The sequence below is a fragment of the Ornithorhynchus anatinus genome, chromosome 13, assembly GCF_004115215.2.
Source record: "Ornithorhynchus anatinus isolate Pmale09 chromosome 13, mOrnAna1.pri.v4, whole genome shotgun sequence".
Classification (NCBI taxonomy): Eukaryota; Metazoa; Chordata; class Mammalia; order Monotremata; family Ornithorhynchidae; genus Ornithorhynchus; species Ornithorhynchus anatinus.
Genome location: NC_041740.1, coordinates 37,592,701 through 37,612,134, shown reverse-complemented (window position 1 = coordinate 37,612,134; position 19,434 = coordinate 37,592,701). Strand labels below are relative to the sequence as shown.

Here is a 19,434-nt window from a genome sequence, read left to right as displayed (position 1 = left end):
CTGCTGAGTTTGGAGGATTAGGAGTAGGAGGGGAAGGGAGGCCAGAGGCCAGAAAGGAACCAACCAGAACTGAATGGGCTGGAGCAGGGACGCGGTGTGGAAGAGGAGCAGAGCTTTATTCAGAGTCAGAATCAAAGTCAGATAAACCCTCCCTGAGGTGCCGCCAACCCACCTTGGCTCGACACCGGGTTGGCGGTGAGGGGAGATTGAGGTCCAGCTGGTTGCGGAGGGTGCGGGGCGACTGGAGCAGAGCCATGAGGCAAAGAGAGGAGGTGCTGGGGAGACTCTCCTAGGTGTAGAGACACACTGCCCGGGTGTAGGCCAAGGCCAGTGGGGAGGGGCGTCACTCGGAGTGGGAGGGTCAGGGGAATTGGGAGGGTTTAAGACTTCGTCGTCGCTGTGGGAATACCCCACAGGGCTCGGATACAGCCGGGGCCGGGGCCCCGACTGGGGGTTGGGGCTGTGGGTCCCTCTGGGCCTCTGTGCTGGGGGCTCGGCCCACCTTCTCGGGAGGTCAGAGGTTCAGTTCATCCTCATCCTCCTCATCTGTGGAGCGCAGGCTGGGTCCCTGCAGGATGTCTGAGATATCCTCTTCTGCTCCAGAGGGGCCCCCCAGTTCGAACTCCTCCAGCTCACCATCCTCTGTCCCCACCCTAAAGGCCTCACTCAGCAGGGGTGGGGCCGGAGAGGGCGGGAGCACGGGGGAAGGCGGTGAGACGGGGGCGGAAGCTGGTCCTTCCGTGCCCCCCTCGCCCGGCCCACCATCCGCCTGGCCCCAGCCCTCGGCAATAAGGGGCGGCCCCCGGGAGTCCTTGCGTACGGAGGTGGCGTTGCGGAAGCTGGCGAGGGGCGGGCGGAGCTGGACCCCTGACTTGGTGTGGCCCTCGATGGCCTTCTGTAGCTGGGGACAACCGGAGAGACAACGCCAGCAGGGAGACGTGGTCATGGAGGTGATAAGGGAGGACGGAGGCAGGGGAAAGGGAAGAGAGGAGGAGGGAAGTTGGGGTGAGCTGGGGTTGAGGGTCAGAGGGGTGTGGTCAGGGAGTTTACCCACAAAACCCCTGGGGACCCCACAGGGTGCGGTCACCAGTCCCCACTTTGTCCCTCCCCAAGTCCCGCGTCTCTAGGATCCGCGGGCTCCCCGTGGGCAGGGGGAGAGAGAAAGAGGAACCTTCGGGGAGGTGGTTGGGGTCTTCGTTACCTCCTCCAGGGCCAGGACCCCTCTCAGCTTGCCCATGCTGGTGATGAAGGCCAGGTGGATTCCCAGCAGTGAGAACAGCGTGTGCGTCTGGGGCGGGTGGAGGCAGGGCAGGTCAGGGAAGGGCAGAGAGTGGGGTCAGGGTCTCCCTTCCCCCAGTCCTTCCCAGACCAAGACCCTGCCCTTCCGGCATTCCGTGATTCGGTCTCTCTCCTGAACTCAGAGTTCCCCACCTAGAGTCACCACCCTCCATGTGCTGATAATAACAGTGGTGGGATCTGGTAAGCGCTGAATAGGCGCCAAGCACCGTTCTAAATGTTGGGCTAGATACACGGTAAGCAGGTTGGACAATGTCCCTGTCCCACACACAGAGCTCCCAGTCTAGGTCAGCATTACCTGACTGCCTGCGGTCAGGACTCTGGGCGGGGGAAGGGGGCTGGGCAGGCTAGACATCCAACCCTTTCCATCCTAACCGGCCAACCAGTCCTGCCTACGTGCCTTTCCCAGCTCCTTCCCATCCTGCCAACCTGGCCCGCTCCCTGCTCCTGGGGCAGAGGGGAGGGAGGGAGAGAGAGAGAGAGAAAGAGTGTTGGGGTGGCGGGGGGGGGGGGGTACTGGTGTTGGTGGGGATAGAACTAGCGATGGGGACGTGCACAGCTATCCCAGGAGTCCTGGAGTGTGACGGGTCCTGAGTGTGTTAGTATCTGACCAAACGCCAGAGTAAGATGGAGAGTGAGAAAGTCCTTGATGGTGGTGGTGACTGCAGGGGGTCAGTTGGAGGATACCCACCTACTCCCTCGTTCCCTTCCTCCCATTGTCCCTCCCTCCAGCTGGGAGGAGAGAGGCCCCATTGGCCAGGGGTGGGGCCCAGGGAGCGGAGGGCCGGAGGGCCGGGCCCACCTTATGCAGGGAAGTCCGTTCCACCAGCTGGAAGGGGGAGAGGTCGATGCAGCAGTGGTCGAAGCAGACGGGCTGGCTCAGCTGCTCCTGCTCCCAGGCTTCAATCTGGGGGCCGGGGGCGGGTCAGGTCACCCGCCCCCGGCCCCCACACTGTAGCACTTGCCCGGCCCTGAGCCCCCTCTGCCGCCTCTTCCCCATCCCTGCTCCCACCAGCTCTCCCCACACACTCACTTCCTCCAGGGCCATTGTGTCCACTAGGTCAGCTGAATCCTGAAGGAGAGGGATATAGGGGTCACCGCATCTACTCCCCTCTTTAGTGCTTAGTCCTTGACTCCAGGATCCACCCCCCAGCCCCGATCCCTCAGCTCGGGACTTGGCTTCCCCCATACGAGTCCCACACGTAAATTCCCCACCCCGGTCCAATCAAGGAGGGACCTCACGCCACCACTGCACACCTGGGCTGCCGTCCTGGGACTCTTCTGGGCCCGAGGGGCCCTGCCCAACAAGCGGCGGAGCAGCAGAGGGAGGGCCAGAAAGCCACGGGCTGGGGAAGACGAGGGTGAAGAGGAGGGTGCCGTGAGAGGCCAAGCTGGGATTTGGTCCCCCGGAAGAAGACGGGGCAGGACGAGGCAGGTGGGGAGGTCAGTCAGGGTGGACGCCCCCCAGCCCCCGGATGGCGATGGGTCATGATGACAGTGTGGGCGCCTTCCACACTGCCAAATCCTTCTTGGCAGTTTACTGCGGTGGTGCAGCTTCAGGGAAGAAGGAGTTGGGGGGGGGGGGGCATTTCACCTGGGGTGGCCTGAGAACTGGACACCTCTGGCTGGAGCTTGTGCGGGGGCAGGGGTCCGTTGGATTCGTCCAGAAGCCGGGAAGCAGCAAGAGGGTTGAAGGTAGGAGGAGGCTGCTGAGAAAGGGGGAGATTGTCACCCTCAGGGGAAGGCCCTCTACCCCTTCCCCCCCTCTTTCTTATTCCGTCAAGTCCACCCTGCCCCACCTCACCCTCACCTTCCCCTGTCAACCCATAGCGATTCCTTAGCTCTCGCTCCCCCCGCCCCCGGCCCACCCTTCCCTCTCAGAACCCCCACCTCGCTCACCTCCCCCCGGTCCCCTTACCTCAGTCCTCCCACTGCCCTCCTCGTCCTCTTCCTCGTCCACATAAGCGAAGGACTCCCGGTGGCCCTGCCCGGGGAGACCGGACGGCCCCACCCTCCGCCCCAACCCGTCGAAGGGCAACTCCGCAAGCTTCTGCGCCATCTCGTGGGCCACCCGCAGCCGCCGCTCGGGAGCCAAGTGCTGCTGCAGCAGGGTCTGGAGCTCCGACCGCTCCACCGAGCCCAGCAGGATCATGGACTCTGGGGGACGACCAGGGAAGTGGCGGGAGGTGGGGTCACGTGACTCCTCAACTCCCCAAGGCCCCCACGTCTCCCCCAACCAAGGTCTCACCTGGGGATTCGACCAGGGGCAAGGTCTTGGCGGTCGTGACGTGGAGCAGGGCTTGCAGGTCACGGTAGGTGCAGGAGGCCGAGACGAACTTGACTTCCCTCACCATGATGTCCTCCACGAAGATGGTGAATTTACTGCAGGGGAGAGAGAGGTGCTGCATTGGTATCCGGCCTGCCCCAACCTGCTCTGCCCACCCTGTCCTGACCTCCGCACCAAGAGGAAGAAGTAAGTTGGTTTTGGCCCGGACTGGCCAGTCTGGGGTCAGAGCTAGCCCTGCTGGTGCCACCATGGAGATGTTGGGGAGTGGGGCTACTATGCTGGGGGGAGGGCAGGGAGAGCCCTGGATCATCAGGGCTGAGGAACAGTAGTCTGGACCCGAGGGGGAGCCCTAAGCAGGGGGAGAGGGGAGAGAGAGTGCCGCTCCAAGTCTCGCATGCAAAGTCATGGATTTGGCCCTGCGTTGAGGGCCCACCCTGGTGCCCACCAACCCGACCCCTCCACCCTTTCTGGCTTCTCACCTGAGCTGGTTCCAGCCCAGGTCAGGCAGGTAGGGGAGTTTCTTGACCTGGATTATGCTGTCATAGAGTGAGGGCTGCAGGCTCTGGGCCACCATATTGGCCAGGATAACAGCAACCATCATGGGCAAGATGTGGGCGATCTGGCCAGTCAGTTCAAAGCAGATGACCGCAGTGGACACCGTGTGGGATACCGCTCCAGTCAGGGCAGCCGCCCCTGGGGGTTGAGGCAGGGAGAGCTGACAGTGGACCCCGGGCCCTAGCCGGGACCCCAAGCCCAAAGAGGGGCACAGAGGACTGGAGGATCACCTGCACGACCTCACCGAACTCTGGGAGGTAGGGGGAAGAAAAGGGGCCTGGGGGACTAGTGGCTGTGGGCTCCATGGAGTCAGATCAAGGCAGGCGATCGGGGCTTGGGGCAGGGTGAGTGCTGGGACTGACCGATGACCGCATAGCCGCCGGGCAGGATCTTGTAGACAATCCCGTCAAACAGGATCCCGTCGGGGAACAGCACGGCCATGATCTCTCCCACCAGCCGCCCAAATGCTGCCCCTGGGGGACGGGCCGAGGAAGGGGACAGGTTGTCACCTCTCGTGCCAGCCCCGCTAGGGTCTTTGCCACTTAGCCAACTGGAAACCCAGGAAGTCCCTCTCACATTCAAGCCACCACGAGCTTTCTCGGGGTGTCTTCCGAGTTGGGGCAACCATGGCGCCTGCCCCAGAGCCAAGGGCGCCAGTTTCTCCCAGGCCGGTGGTCCATCTGTCCTTCTTTGGTGGGGTCCAAAGGACTGCCAGCCTCCTTCCCTCCCCATCCCCAACCCAGTCAGGGACTCCTTAAATGCAATCCACATCCCCCAAGACACAGCCCCCCTCCCCTGCCTGACTGCTCCCAGCCCCAAGCCCCAGCCTGGCCCCCACTAGGACTTACCCAGCACAAACACAGGCATAAAGCCCCCGCAGGGGATGGGCATGGTAGTGGCAAAGATGGACATCCAGAACTGGGAGGGATGCAGGTCAGTGGGTCACAACGGAGACAGATTCAGTCACCCTCCCTTCTTCCCTCCATCCAGACCAGTCCCGAAGGTCACGAACCCTCAGTGCTGGCAGGATGTCAAAGTCAACACATTAACCTCCAGCCTCCCTTGGGAGTTTCTTCTCTGCTGAGAGATCTCCGGGGGAAAGAGATGTTCCCGCCTCCCTCCCTGGCCTATTTCCATCTCTCTGTCCTCTGCCCAGGTCTCACCCTCCTTGACTCCTGAGAGCCAAGAAGATTTTCCTTGGGTTTAATTAAACCCCTCAACTCCTGCTCTTGTTCTTTTATCCCTTGGGGAATGGTGGAGCCTCAGTCCTTTCCCCTCCCTCTTTCAAGGAGCAGGAGGGACCCAGCAGGCTTGGCCTTCTGAGGGTTGTAGTGAGTGGGAAAAGGGAAGTAGGGAAGGCAGGGCAGATGACCATACTGGCCGTTTTCATTCAGACAAAGGCAGGGGCCCTGCCCTCAGGAAGGAGACAATTTAGGGGAACAGCTGGCCCAAGCACCATGACAGAAGGTGCCCTTGACTCAGGCCTAGTTTGCAGAAATCTGAGCAGAGACAGGAATGTCCCCAGGGGTGGGGGTGACATAGATTCTTGCTCCTCAGAAGCTGGAGGGATCTGAAGAGATGGGAGAAGGAGAGAGGGTTAACCTGGGAGGGCTTTCTGGAGGAGGGGAAGCCTGATCGGGGGAAGGGGCAGGGGCTCGGCGGTAGCAGAGGCAGGTTTGCTTAGAAGGAGCACTGGTGGAGGAGGGAGGACACGGGGGAGAGGGCGGACCAGGGCAGGAAGCAGGGACTCCGGCACCTTCATGATGAAAAAGAGGAAAATGACGATGGGGACGCTGACGTGGGGGTGGATCCAGGCGGCAGAGAGGCCCAACACCTCCAGATCTCCCACGTGTTTGGTCCACGTGTGGTTGTCAAACAGGGTGCTGATGACTTCTCGGGGCATCAGCTGGATGAGGCGGGAGCAGTCAGACAGCGGCCGGAGAGTGTGTGGTCAGCTCTCTGGATGAGCGGGCTGCCCCATCTTGACCCCTCTGCCAGACCCCACACCCAAGGCACCCAGGGTCTGGAGAATTAGACTCCCCTTCCCTCCCCAAACTCTCCCCAGGGCCCCCCAAGAGCCCGGGCCCTCATTCACCTCTCCAGCCATGAACTGCCCCATCCCCGGAGGGAAGGTGAAGGAGGCGATAACGAAGGTCACGACTGCGGGGTACAGCAGGCGGCTAGAACGGGACAGATGTAGGATGGGCACAGCTTCTGGTGGTCCCTCTCGCCCCCTCCGTCCCCCAACCCCTTTCCTCCTGCTCCCGACCCAGCGGCCGCAAGGGTTTCGGAGGGGGGGTGGGGACTCACTACTTGGTGAGGAACTTGTTCAGTGTCTTTTGTCGCCGAATGCCAAGCACCAGTTGGCGGTGCAGGTAGACAAAGATGGCCCCCAGGAAGCCACAGCAGATCCTAGGGCCGGGGTGGGGGACGCAGGAGCTGTCAGAGGGCGTGTGGGCATCGCGCCTCTCCCGCAACCCTCCGGCAGCCCCCTCCCCGCCCCTGCTGACTCAGTCTCTCCCACCTCCCTGTGAGCCTCCCCACTGACCCCATCCCACTGACCCGATGACCGCAAAGGCCGGCAGCTCCTGTAGGTCAAAGGGGAAATCCATGCGAAAGTTGGTTCTGAACAGGGCGGTGATGGTGACTGTGGGGCAGATCAAGGGGGCGTGGGGAAGGGAGAGGCAGACAGGAGGGAAACAGGAGAGGGAGGAGAGAGGGAAGACAGGCACCCTAAGGTGAGAAGGCGGTGAACACCGAGACCCCCAGACTCTCGGTTCCCTCCCGGGGCCCCTCGGGGTCCCCAGGCCCGGAGTGGCTCTGGGTGCTCATTACCTGCGTCCTTGTTCCAGACAGCCAGCACCCGAAAGACAAATGCGCTGAAGGTGGCCGCGAAGAACCCCCGCCAGTAATTGCGGACAGCGAAGTAGGTTGAGGTGACCTCGATGCTGAATAGGACGCCTGGTGAGGGGAAGGGAAAAGGGGGAAGGGTCAGCCTGGGAATTGCAGGAGGAGCCCTCTAACCCTTGACCCCATCCTGCAGAGACTAGGTGAGCATGTGGGACAGGGGAGCAGGGTGGGGAGAGGATCCAAGCCCCCAAATACAGAAGTTCCCCCCACACACACCTCCCTTCCTCCATCCACTGCCTTTCCATTACCGTTCACTTCCCTCCGCCGCCCCACCTCCCCTCTCCAGCCTGGGGAGATTCGAATGCCATCCCAGCCCAGCCCCCTTGCTGCCCGTGGAATGTCTAGAGGGAAGGTTTGGGGAATGGTGTCAGACGATCCATTCTTAACTAGGTGGAAGGAGAGAAACTGCTAGCTGGCAACCTCCAAGTACCCAGTTGCCTCCACTGGAGAGGAAATCTTGCTCTAAATGGACCACCGGTCTGAGACAGGAGTGGTGTCGCTTGGTGGGCTCGTGTGTCAGCTCGTTGGATGGGAGAGAAGCAAGGTAGGTGCTCCTTGCTATTCCCATTCGGGATACAAAATGGGAGGGGAGAAGGGAATATTATGGGGGACAAAGGCAGGAGAGGGCGTGTGTCTGGTGCCAGAAACACTGAGAAAAAGAACTTTAAAGAAACAGCTTTTACTGTGCTGGGAAAAAGGGACGAGCCGTGAGGAGCAGGGTAGACCTCATGAAAAGGCGAAGCTATTTCTTGAAGAAATGGACATGGATGCAAGAAAAGGCTTTTTCTGAGCCCAGGAAACATGAGAAAGGGAGGAAGAAACCAAATCGGCTTAACCAAAACCTGCAGGAGCTGAAGTTCAGAGGGGAACCCCCCACCAGCAGCAGCCTATACAGGTGACCTAGGAGAGATATAAGGAAACAGCCAGTGCATGTAGGAGTAAAGTCTGGAAAGCTAAAATAGTAAATGAAATGTAATTTTCAAAAGACTTGAGAGGAAAAAAAATGCTACGGTTAGGTCAAGAACGAAAGAAGAAGAAAGAAAAGGATGAAGGAAAACCCTGTTCTACATTAGTTTATGAGGGAAAATTCCACCCCCTTCCCCGCCCCCACCCGCTCAAGGGGCAAAGATGGTGTCTATTGAATCTATTGTACTCTCCCAAGTGCTTTGTTCAGTCCTTGGCACAGAATCAGTGCCCGGTAAATACGACTGATTTATTGATAAAGATACAACCAACCAGGCAAGAGGAATTCAGTGATTTTTTTCCTTCCAAATTTTCAAAAAAAAATCTGAAAATTGGAAGCAGAGGAAGCTAAACTCTAACTGGAAGGTTGGGATTCCAAGCCGGAAGAGAGGAAAGTCTGGTGAGACTCCTTAAACAATCTGGTTGTATTCAAACCTGCCGGCCCGCTGGCTTGTATCCCAGGGTCCGAAAAGAATTGGTCTTTAAGCTGTTGTCGAGGCCCGGTGGGGGGTAATCTGGGAGCCGAGCGTGGAAATGGCTTATTCCTTCCTGAAAAACTAGAAATTTTTCTGGGAAAGACGCTGTCCTGCCATCCTCAGGCCCTATTGACATTTTTGTGGGGGTTTGGAGATATGAAGATTTCTCCTGTCCCACGCGGCTCCACCACCTCTTCCGTCTCTTTCCACCCTCCTCTGCTCCAGATTCTTTCCCATCTGCTGTGAGATAGTTAACAGGGCCATCGCAACCCAGGAAAGTGGAGGTCACCTACAACCATCATTCCCAGTTCACAGCCATTAGGCTGTAAGCTCCTTGAGAGCAGGGATCATGCCTTCCAGCTCTCTGGTACATTCAGTACAGTATAAACAATTTTATAAAGAGACTCAGAGAAGTTAAATGACTTGCCCAAGGTCACTCAAAAGGCCAGTGATGGAGCCAGGATTAGAACCCAGTTCTCCTGACTCCTAGGCCGGTGCTCTTTCAACCAAGCTACAATATTAGATATGTCGTCCCCCATAGCACGCAAGCCTCTTGTGGACTGGAATGTGTCACTTCTTCATTCAGTATCGTCCAGGCACTTAATACAGTACACAGTATCCTGTGGACACTCAACACATAGTTCTACTACTATTCCTGCTTTGTCCCCAGTAGGTGCTCAATAAATATAGAGGAGCAGCGTGGCTCAGTGGCAGAGGTTGTGGGTTCTAATTCTGGCTCTGCCACTTACCAGTTGTGTGACTTCGGGCAAGTCACTTCACTTCTCTGGGCCTCAGTTCCCTCATCTGCAAAATGGGGATTAAGACTGTGAGCCCCACGTGGGACCATGTGATCTTGTACTTCCCCAGTGCTTAGAACAGTGCTTTGCACATAGTAGGGAAGTTTGGGTCACAGAAAATCGCTGTGTTCAGATGCCAAACATTAATAGATTACTTTTCCCAACTAGCTGTTTAAGACAAGAGTAAGACAGTGCGATTGTCGCCACTAACAGTGGCAGTAATTTGGCCCCTGGCCTGGTGGAGCGAAGTTTTTTCAGAATGATGATGATGATGATGATGATGATGATAATGATAGTTGTGGTATTTTGAAGTGCTTACTATGTGCTAGGATGGGGTGGATGCAAGCAAATTAAATTGGACACAGTCCCTCTCCTACGTAGGGCTCACAGTCTCAATCTCCATTTTACAGATGAGGTAACTGAGGCACAGAGAAGTTAAGTCACTAATCCAAGATGACACAGTAAACAAATAATGGAGAGGGGATTAGGATTCAGATTCTTTTTACTCCACTAGACCATGCCGCTTCAGAAACAAGCATTATATCAGCCCTCTCTTTCCCCTTCGCTTTGTCTTAATTTGCTCGGGGGCAGATTAAATCGAGACGCTCTCCAAGCTGAGTAACCCCCTCCCAACCACTGGAAGTAATCAGTAAATTAAATTTAGGCCCCACTATCCTGCTTTTCACGCTGTTTCTCTGCTTTGACTTGCAGCTGCCTCTATTCCTTGATGATTGAGCCCCTGTTACCCAGCCTTCAATAATAATAATAATAATTGTGGTATTCGTTAAAGACTTATTATGCGTCAAGCATTGTATTGAGCACTGTGATAGATACGAGAGGATCAGGAGGCTCACAGTCAAATAGGAGGGAGAACAGGTATTGAGACCCCATTTTGTAGATGAGGGAACTGAGGCACAGAGAAGTTAAGTGACTTGCCCAAGGCCACCCAGCAGGTAAGTGGCAGAGTCAGAATTAGAACCCAGGTCCCCCGGCTCCCAGGCCTGTGGTCTTTCCATCAAGCCGTGCTGCTTCTCAGTGACCTCAATCCTCCATTCTGACCCCGCCTTTCTGTTCTTGTCTCAGTCTACTCTCCTGGATCACTTCTGGCACCTGCCTGTTGGCAGAGATAAGGAGAAGCTGGAGAGGGTTCAGAGAGAGTGACCAGAAAGTGACCGGATCTGACTTCTATTGGACCTCCCCAGGCACACAGCACAGCTCTGGTCACAGTAGGTGCTCAGCGAATTGCTGTTGGGAATGAAGATGGAAACTGATCCGATGGGAAAAGGTAATAGACACGGAGGTTGTTTAGCCTGGAGCAGAGGAGCAAGGGAGAGGGGATTTAAATAGATGAAAGTGACCATAGTGTCTAATTTTTCTTCATATCACAGAAGTCTACAAGAGAGGAAATTGGTAACATGGGGGCAGGAGAATTTCCAGCTAGGCGTAAAGGAGAGTTTACTGCCGATGCAGAGGGAGGTTGGGAATTTAACCACATTAAAAATCAGTTAGCCATCATTTCTATCTGTACTCATCCTCAACCCCCTCATACCTATGCCTACTCAAATGCACGTTTAAGGATCTACTTTGACCACGTCCCTAAACATTTTGATGTTTGCCTCCCCATTAGACTGGAAACTTTTTGTGGCAGGGAATGAATCGCTTCCTTTTTCCAAACTTCCCAAGCATTTAGCACAGTGCACTGTACCAAGTAGATGCTCAATAAATACTATGCTGCTGCTACCTTTTCCTGGGTGACTTAGGCCTTCTCAGTGGCCTTCTCAGGTAAGGGGCTGGACCCCTTGAACCCTTGAGATCTTTCGAGCTCTAGAATTCTCGGTTATCCAGCTACGCTCTTGCTCTGGCAAGGGGGAAGGCCTGCTAGAGAGAGGAGAAATGATGGATGGGAATCTGCCTCAACTTTAGCCAAAATTTGGTTCTCTCCCACCTAGAGTCCTCATCGATAAACCGATAGAAGGGATCCAGGCTCCGCAGCTGACGCGGGGGGTTACGGCTGTTGGTGAACTGTTCCTGGAAAGTGATGGTCACTGGGTCAGGATGTCCTGGTGATCCAAGGGGTCTGTCCTGTGCTCCGGGTGGAGCCCCATGTGAGACAGGGACTGTGTCAAATGTGATTGTATTTAAGCTAGTGCTTTGAACAGTGCTTAACACAGAGTAAATGCTTAACAAAGACCTGGATATGCTGTGGAAATGGTGGGGGGGGGGGGATCCCTCTACAAAAGGGTCCAATTCTCCAGCCCCCGAGAGTAACTGCAGGGCAGAACAGGACCAAGGAAGGCCCAGAGGCCTCTACACTGAGCCAAGAGTGTAGACTCTCGGTCCGGGAAGACCAGGTCGAGAGGGACACGATAGAGTCCGGCAGAAGCGTGAGGGCGTGGACTAGGCCAGAAGGGAATAGCTGTTCACCAGACCCCACCCTACCGGGATGGCCTGACACCCACTGAGCATCGGGTTCCTAACAAGTACAAGTAAATATCTCTTCCTCAGGACCGAGGGAGCATCTGGAATTGGAAATGAGAGTTATTGGCCAGGCACGGGGGGTGTGGATCAAGGATTACCCATGAGTTATTTGTCATCAGTTATTAGAGGGGAAGCTAGAAATAGAGAGGAAATGTTGGGGATGTCTGCTGTCCAGGAAGGCCACTGTGTCCTGGTTCCTCCAAGCATCCTGAGACCAGGGAGGGAGTCAGAGCCTGGGACTGGATGCACCATTGGTCTGACCCAGGGAACGGCCTCGCTGTCGGGCCTTGATGTGGAAGGGAGTAAGGAGGGAGACCATAGCCTCCTTGGGTATCCTTAACACTGCATGCGGATTTATGCAAGCTTCCAGATCAGTGGAACATCTCCCCACACGCACATACTCCCTGGCTTTTTTTTTAGTAGAATGGTGGATCCGGTTTGCTTCCTGGAGGCAAGGGAGATGGGGTTGGGAGAGGGGAAGTGGAGGAATGGAGGGAGCCTGGTAGACCAGGAGGGGTCACTTGCCTCCAAGTGGAGTCCCAAAGCAGCAACCAACCCCCACGGCACAGCCAACCGTCAGGATGTCGGTGTAATAGTATGGCTGCTACTGGGGAAGAGACGGACAGGGAAGAGAGAGATAGGCAGAAAGACAGACAAACAGGTGTACAGACAGGGTAAGAGGCCCAATTCTCAGGGTCTGTCGCCTCCCCCCACACTGCTCCCTCCAGAGAAGGTCAGCTGCTCTGCCAAATGGGAAATGACCTCACATTCTCTAGGCCGAGGGTGGAAATGACATCGAAAACGGCAGGTGGACCCTGACCAGATACGACAGACAGTGGGTAAGTGATCATCCGAACCGAGGGGGTAAGCTCAGGGGCCCCGGCGGGCTGAGGTAGCCACCACCAAGTGTGATGGGAGCCCAGATTCCTCAAAGACAGGAAGTGACCTTACCACCCCACCATGGAGTAAGCACCCTCTCTGACAGAAATCGAGGGTGCCCATCCACAATTGTGTGGGGAGGGGGCCGGTGACCTTCTGACCACATGGGGTGGGATGCCCAGCTGGAATTCTGGCAGTAAGCTCCTGCCCCCTCCCCCCACCAAGCTGCAATCATGCAGGGGAGGACTGGGGAGGGACACTTGCCTCCAATGGGGGCCGCGAAGCAGCATCCCACTCCAACCGCACAGGCCGACACCAGGAGGTCAAGCTGCCGCGGGACCGTCTGCAACAGAAAAGCCAGCCGGGCGGGCAGGCGGGCAGCATGGGGGTGGGCGGCAAGGAGGGGAAGCGGGAACAGGGAGGCAGGGCGATTGCGAGGAGGCAGCACGAAGGAGGTACGAGGCAGCGGATGGCTGGGGGTGGACCTGAGGGGAGAGGCCAGGGAGATGTGATGGGAGATCACTAGGGGAGCGCAGCAGGGAGCGCTAGGGAAGAAGGGGAGTTTGAGGTTTGGAGGTGTGGGGGGATAATGTGGGGGATATGGAGGGTGAGGGAATGGGGGGAAACAGGGTGGAGCCTGGGAGGAAGCCTAGGGCCAGCTGAGAAAGCACAGACAGGCAAGAGCAGCCTGAGTGAGCATGGTGGGCAGACGCACTGGCTGCAGGCCGGGGAAGCACGGGCTGCAGACAGACGACAGGCTGGGGGAGCAGGATGGGGGAGCATGGTGGGGAGACAGGCCAGAGGCTGGGAAAGCATTCGGGACAGACAGGCCACAGGCTGAGGGAGCAGGTGCCAGGCAGGGGGAAGGCCATGCACAGGTCAGCTGTGGCCTGGAGCCAGGTGTGAGGATCTGCTTCAGCCCTCTCCCCATCAATCTGGGTCCCAGGATGTCGGTCACCCAGCCCTGCGGGCCAACACCAGCCCGGCCCACGGGGAGCCGGCCCCTGAGCTGGCAGTTGCCCTGGGCTTGGGGTGGGTGGGATACTGGTCCTTCAGAACTAGTCTCCGACCCTCCCGCTGCCCAGTCCGCTGGCCCTGGAGCAGGAGCCCTCACCTCATAAACCCCGCAGAACATGGACATGAACTTGCTGAGGACAGCGGCGCAGATGCTGGCGATGTGGACGAAAGGACCCTGGGTTGGGAGGGAGGATGGGAGGGGGGGTCAGACTTACCCCACCCTGTGGCCAGCACTTGCCCCAGTGGACTCTGAATCCTCTGGCCCTCCGCTCCTCCCTGTTCCTCCTTGCCCGAATCTGCTGGTCCCTCAACCTTTAGCCTAACCTCTTCGTGCCCTCCTGTCTTCTGCTTCTTCCCACCCCTTTTTGCCCCTGGCTCAGTCCTGCTCACCCACTCTCCCCCGCGACCTCCTCACAAAACCCTGGGGCTCGGTTCTGTCCCTCGGTACCCCCCACCTCCCCCAGGCTCTCCCTGCCCCCTTAGCGTCCCCAGGCACCAGCTGTGCCCTGAAGTACCCTCCCTGTGGCTCCCTTCTCCCTTTCTCCACACTCTCAACATCCCCAGGCTTCAGCTGGGTCCCCCCTCCTCCCCTCCGCGGGCTGACCTCCTTGCCCACGGGGATGCCGCTGCCCAGCCCAGCGGTGAGCGCGATGACTTTGGCCACGAAGGCCTTGAGGGTGAGATATTCCTTCAGGACGACGCCCCGCAGAATGGTCTTGAGCTCGGGGATCCCGGAGCCTGAAATGGGAGCAGTGGAGGTGTGCAGGTGAGTTGGGGCTGGGGGGAGGAAGGAAGGAAGAAATTGAAGGAGGGAAGGGAGGAGGCCTGGGGGGGGGTGAGGGTGGCCCAAGGTGTTGGGGTGGGGAGGAGGGGTAGGAGAGGCACCGGCCAGTCTAGTGGGAGAGCAGCCTGGGAAAAGGCCGCTGGAGGCGTAGGGAGGATCCCGGGAGTGGTGGGGAGACATGGAGGTTTGGAGGCTGTCTCACCCACGGCCTGGGGGGAGATGAGGTGGCAGAAGAGGGCACTGAAGAGGATGAGGACCAGCGGGAAGGTGACCCAGGCCAGGTACTGCAGTGCCAGGTTGGGTTCCATCTGACGGTACATCCACTTGTAGGCTGGTGGGGAACCAGGGGAACCGGGCGGTCGGGACTCCACGGGGAAGGAACAGGAGGGAGACGGGTACAGGCAGAATGAGGGTGTGAAAGAAAGGGAAACAGACAGAGGGTCAGAGGCAGAAGTACAGACAGGCGAATATCAGCAGGAGGTTGGGGCGGGGAGAGCAAGGGGGCCATTGGGAGGGACAAGGGAGACTGTGGGACAGAGACCAGGGAGCCTGATATCCAGAATCCTTAGCCTGGTGGCCCAGGGCTGGAGGAGGACAACACTGCAGGGGACTGCGGGAGGTTGTAGGGGTAAGGGGCAGGGTGGCGTCTGGTCCTGGATGGGGGAGGCTGGCTCCGTCTCTGAAAAGGGCTCGGGGAAAGGAGAGACTGGGGCATGGGGGTGAAAGGGACTAGGGAGACTTGTGGCAGATTGTGGCGGTCTGGGGTCAGGGCGAGGGACGGGGGACAGACAAACCCTGCAGGCTCTTGGCGCTGGCATAATCCATGGACCAGCTGACCAGTGCCATGACCAGTCCCAACAGCACCAGGAAGATCCAGTCCTCTCCCAGCTTCCTCCGCACGTACTTCCCCAAACGCCGCGCACAGTCTGCGGGGAGGCGGGCAAGGGGCTGGGGGCTCACACCATCCTCTCCATCCGCGGAGCCCCCCGAAAATGCACCCCCGCAGCTCCCTCAGATGCCCCCACCTCCCCGGAGTGGTATCGCAGGATGGGGAGTTAGGGAGGGGGCCCCCGCCCTGTCCCAGCCACCAGAGCGTACCATCGATCGACCGGTCGATCGATTTTTGCCCCCCTACCTTGGCATTTGGAGTGGTGCTGTTCATCCTGGCTGTCTGGGGCAGGGCCAGGGGATTTCTCCAGGGGATCCCCAACCTTCTCTGGGCCAGAGACATCTGAGTGTGGCTCTCTGTAGTGGCCGCCATAGATCTGGGGGAGGGGTGCAGGGTCAGTGGAGTGGGGAGAGACAGAGAGCCAGAGAGACAAGAGACAGAGTCAGAGATGGGGAGGAAGTAGATGGGAGAGAAGGGAACTGGAGGGAGGTGTCCAGGCCTGGGAGCTGGGGAAGGGGTGATCCCTCCTCTCCTTTAGACACCTTGCTCTGCTCCTCTCTTCCTCGAGGCCTCTGGCCCTGGCCTCCTCAGTCCCTGCTAGGGACTGGTTAGGCAGCACAACCCAGCCAGGAAAGACTCCTGGGGCCCCCTACACCCGGCCCAAACATGGCTAGACGGCAAACCCACCACCACTTCCAAGCCCCCCCCCCCCCCCATCTTTCATGGGTCCCTTCCTCCCCTACAGCCCTGGTTCAATCAATAACCAAAAACAGGAACCACTTTGAGGAGCTCACCCTCAGGTTCCTCCCCAGGGAGAAGTGCTGCGTCAGCGGGGGTCAGCTGGAGGAATGGGGGGGAAGTGGGGCGGGGAGGGAGGAATGGGCCCTCCCAGCTCAGGGGCCCCCTCAGCTCAGAGCTGGGGCCCTGGGCTGCCTTTGGCCACCATCAGTCGGGCAGGGGGTGCGGCGATCTGATTTAGACGTTTGCCCACAGTCCTTCCCCCGGAGGGTGGTCCTGCTCCAGGTGGCGGGGAGGAGTTGTTAACCACAAGAATGACAACCCTGCCTCTTCCCCCTCTTTTCTCTGCACCTTTTCCCTCCTCCCACCCGGCCTGGGACTCAGGGGAAGTAGAGTCTCTTTCCTTTGGCCTGCTGCCTGATTTCCTTCAGCACAAGGCCCAGTAGGGGATCCCCCGGGTCGGTGTGGGTGGGATCCACCGTAGGGAGCTGGGGGAAGATTAATGCTGCTAAATCCATCTGCTCACGGTCTCCAGCCAGTTTGGGAAGGAGAGACGAGCATCCACAAACCCCACCGACCCCCTAACGGACCCCCGGGCCCCAGCTCAGATCTACGGATCCCCACATTCCACAGCTCTCGGACCGCCTAGACTTTGTGTTCACAGGGATGGTTTCAATTTTCATGTATATTGCTGTGTGCGCTTGTGTGTTCATAATTAGTGAACATGTGTGCACCTGGGCCATGTGGATATACGCAAGTGCATTTAGACGGTATGGGAGTAACTCTATTCATGTCCAGATGTGTGTGTGTATGTTTGTGGGTGTGTTTGTGCAGGATTGGGTTTAAGTCCAGGTGTGTGTGTGTGTAGGGGAGCCTGATGAGTTGCAAGGGTGTGTGTGTGATGGGCAGATAGTAGGGGGTAAGGACATAATCAGATTTCCTTCATAAGTGGGTCTTGCACGGGAGACATCTGAGTGACATCTGACCCTAAGGAGTGTGGTTCTCTCATCGCAGGTGCGTCAAAGGGGTACGCCCATCTCAGACGCTGGCTCTTCACCCAAGTGATCGGGAACATTTGAGCCTGAATTACTTAATTTGCTCAAGTAGACCTGACCCGAATGTGGCATTTACAAAAACACATAACGGTGAGTAAGGGTGCCCCCCGATTCTACCCGGATATGTGAGAGCAGACGTGTGTTCATCTACTGGTGTGTGAGTGTGCGTTTGTCTGTCTGTCCTCACCTCCGGTTATGGGACACACGAAGCTCGCACTCACTGCCGCTGTCCCACTCACTGCCTCTGTCCTCACCGCCCCCTCCCTCTCTGTCCCTCCTCTTGGTCCTCCCGGTCTTCCCATCCCGCTCCTCCAGCCCCCCGCCCCCTCCCCCGCCCAGCAGGGCCAGCCGTACCTGAGTCGGGTGGACGTTGGGGCGGGAGCCGGCGTCCCCTCTGGGCCGGGCCTGGGGACGCCCATCAGAGGGCAGCCCGTAGCTGGTACAGTGCTCGAAGGGGACGTACTGGTACTGCGGGGCCCCCCCAAACAAAACTGGCTCACCCCCGCGACCCCCAGGCTGGCGCGGCGGGGTCTTCTCCATGGCCCTCCCGTCCCCGGGAGGCCGGCCCCCTGCTCCTTGGGCTCGTCCTCCGGCCAGGCCCCAAGGCGTCTGGGGCACCGTGCCCACCCCCCTCTATTTATAGTTACCCCTTCCGTCACATGACCCCCCCCGCCACATCTGATCTGTCCTGAAAGGGAGGGGTATCAGGGCTACGGCAGGTGTGGGAGGGGGCTGGGAGAAGCCCACATCCCACTTCCCTCTAAGTTCTCCCCCTTCGAGGCGGGCCACCCCAGATCTTTCAAGGGGACACCCCAGTTTGTCACTCCTCTCGCGCGAGCGGGCATCTGCTGGGGCAGAACCAGGGGCAGAAGGCGACGACCAGTCACTTACCTGGGTCAGGAGTCTGCGTCGCTCTGCCGTCTGTACCTGCCGCATCCTGGGCCTTGACTACCTGTCGACTTGTCCGCCCCCGGTCTGTCCTCTCTGTCCACCCCTCCGCCCTCTCCCTCCAGCCTCTCCCTCTCTGCCGGCCCCTCCTCGTGGGGCTTCCGGGGCCAGATGGGGGGGGTAGGGTGGGGACCGACCTTGACCATGGCTCCCATAGCTCCAGGGTGATTTATCATCTGCAGTCCATCGGGCTGCCCGCAGACAGGTCAGCCGTCGGGGTAGGAGTGAAGGAAAGAGCTGGGCCCTGGGCAAGTTCTGACTCTGCCCTCTCAGCAACTTCAGGGTGGGGGCTTCCTGGAGGCAGGGGTCTCCCAGTGGGGCAGGGGTCTCCCGGCTGGGACCCTCCCCGGGAGGCAGGGTAATGGGTTTTCCTGCCACTTCCCATCATCCCCTGACAAAACTGACAGGAGTGAGGGATGAGAGGACAGGAAATAACTTCCACCTTGTCCACCCCTGCCTCCGCCCCACATCAGGGGCAATAAATGTCTCTGGCCAAGGCCGAATCAATCCACTTGGCACGCCAACATCACTCCCTCCGTGGCTGGCCTGGCGGGGGCCGGGCAGCTCAGGATCCAGGTGGCCAGGATGCCCAGGAACTACAGGGGGCTGCGCTGGGCTACAGAGGACCGCCCCGCTCAGTCGGGTTCGGTAAAAGATGAGGACATTTCCGTCTCAGTCATCTTTTCAGGAACCAGGAAGGCTGGTCCGCAAGACCCCTTTGGACTTCGGTGGGCCAGCCAAGGTGGGTCCCTCTTTCCACACTTGCCTGAGACTCCCAGGGAGAAGGGGTAGAGGGTGGGAAGGAGACCCTGAAAGCAGCGGCAGATCTGGACGAGTCCCAGAAAGGTATGGGACGGAAGTGTCAGCTCCCAGATGGACCGCAAGCTCCTCGAGGGCAGGCTTGGGGACAGAGCTCCCCCGCAGCAGAAAAGGGAGCGAGACTGAGAGCAAAGGAAGTCCAGGAGCCCAGAATAAGGAGTCTGTGTTAGATCTAGATCTCCCTCCTGCCTCCAAGCCTTTACCGGAGCCGCATCCTAGCCGAAATGCCCCAGGTTCTCACTGGGCAACGGGAATGGACCCAGTGGGAAGAGGGTCCTAGGGTGGTCTTGGAATTAAGGCCTGGAAGAGGTGGTTGTTTCTAGTTCTCTCAAGGCGGATATAGGCCATCTCTGAGGGGCCAAAGTCTAGCACCTTAGGGACTAGAGCCAAGGGATTGGTGGGGCAGGACAGGGGCTAGAAGGTGGTGGATCACTCTATCCCTTGAGATCTCAATCAATCAATCGTATTGAGTGCTTGCTATGTGCAGACTACCGTACTAAGCGCTTAGGAGAGTACAGTGTAACAGAGTTGGTAGACACGTTC

General features: G+C 58.5%; 1 protein-coding gene across 1 annotated transcript; it reads right to left on the bottom strand.

The window, feature by feature from the left end:
* Nucleotides 1-122: 122 nt before the first annotated feature.
* Nucleotides 123-17,664, bottom strand: CLCN1 (chloride voltage-gated channel 1). Its single transcript, XM_039913850.1, has 23 exons — nt 17,479-17,664; nt 15,578-15,707; nt 15,237-15,368; nt 14,645-14,773; nt 14,263-14,396; nt 13,756-13,833; nt 12,288-12,366; nt 6,974-7,099; nt 6,701-6,785; nt 6,449-6,550; nt 6,234-6,318; nt 5,895-6,044; nt 4,987-5,056; nt 4,501-4,611; nt 4,063-4,276; nt 3,545-3,678; nt 3,215-3,453; nt 2,891-3,002; nt 2,554-2,642; nt 2,330-2,368; nt 2,099-2,203; nt 1,202-1,288; nt 123-901 (listed from the first exon to the last, which is right to left on the bottom strand). The coding sequence occupies exons 1-23, from the start codon at nt 17,662-17,664 to the stop codon at nt 515-517; spliced, it is 3,003 nt and encodes a 1,000-aa protein (XP_039769784.1). The 3' UTR covers nt 123-514.
* Nucleotides 17,665-19,434: the final 1,770 nt, after the last annotated feature.

Bases quoted from the DNA above. Each gene is read 5' to 3' on its own strand.
- CLCN1 (XM_039913850.1), bottom strand. From the start codon at position 17,664: ATGGAGAAGACCCCGCCGCGCCAGCCTGGGGGTCGCGGGGGTGAGCCA. The intron at 6,551-6,700 runs GTCAGTGGGATG...CCCCGGCCCTAG, and splicing joins CCGGCCTTTGCGGTCATCGG to GATCTGCTGTGGCTTCCTGG. The intron at 4,612-4,986 runs GTAAGTCCTAGT...CCCGTCCCCCAG, and splicing joins TATGCCTGTGTTTGTGCTGG to GGGCAGCATTTGGGCGGCTG.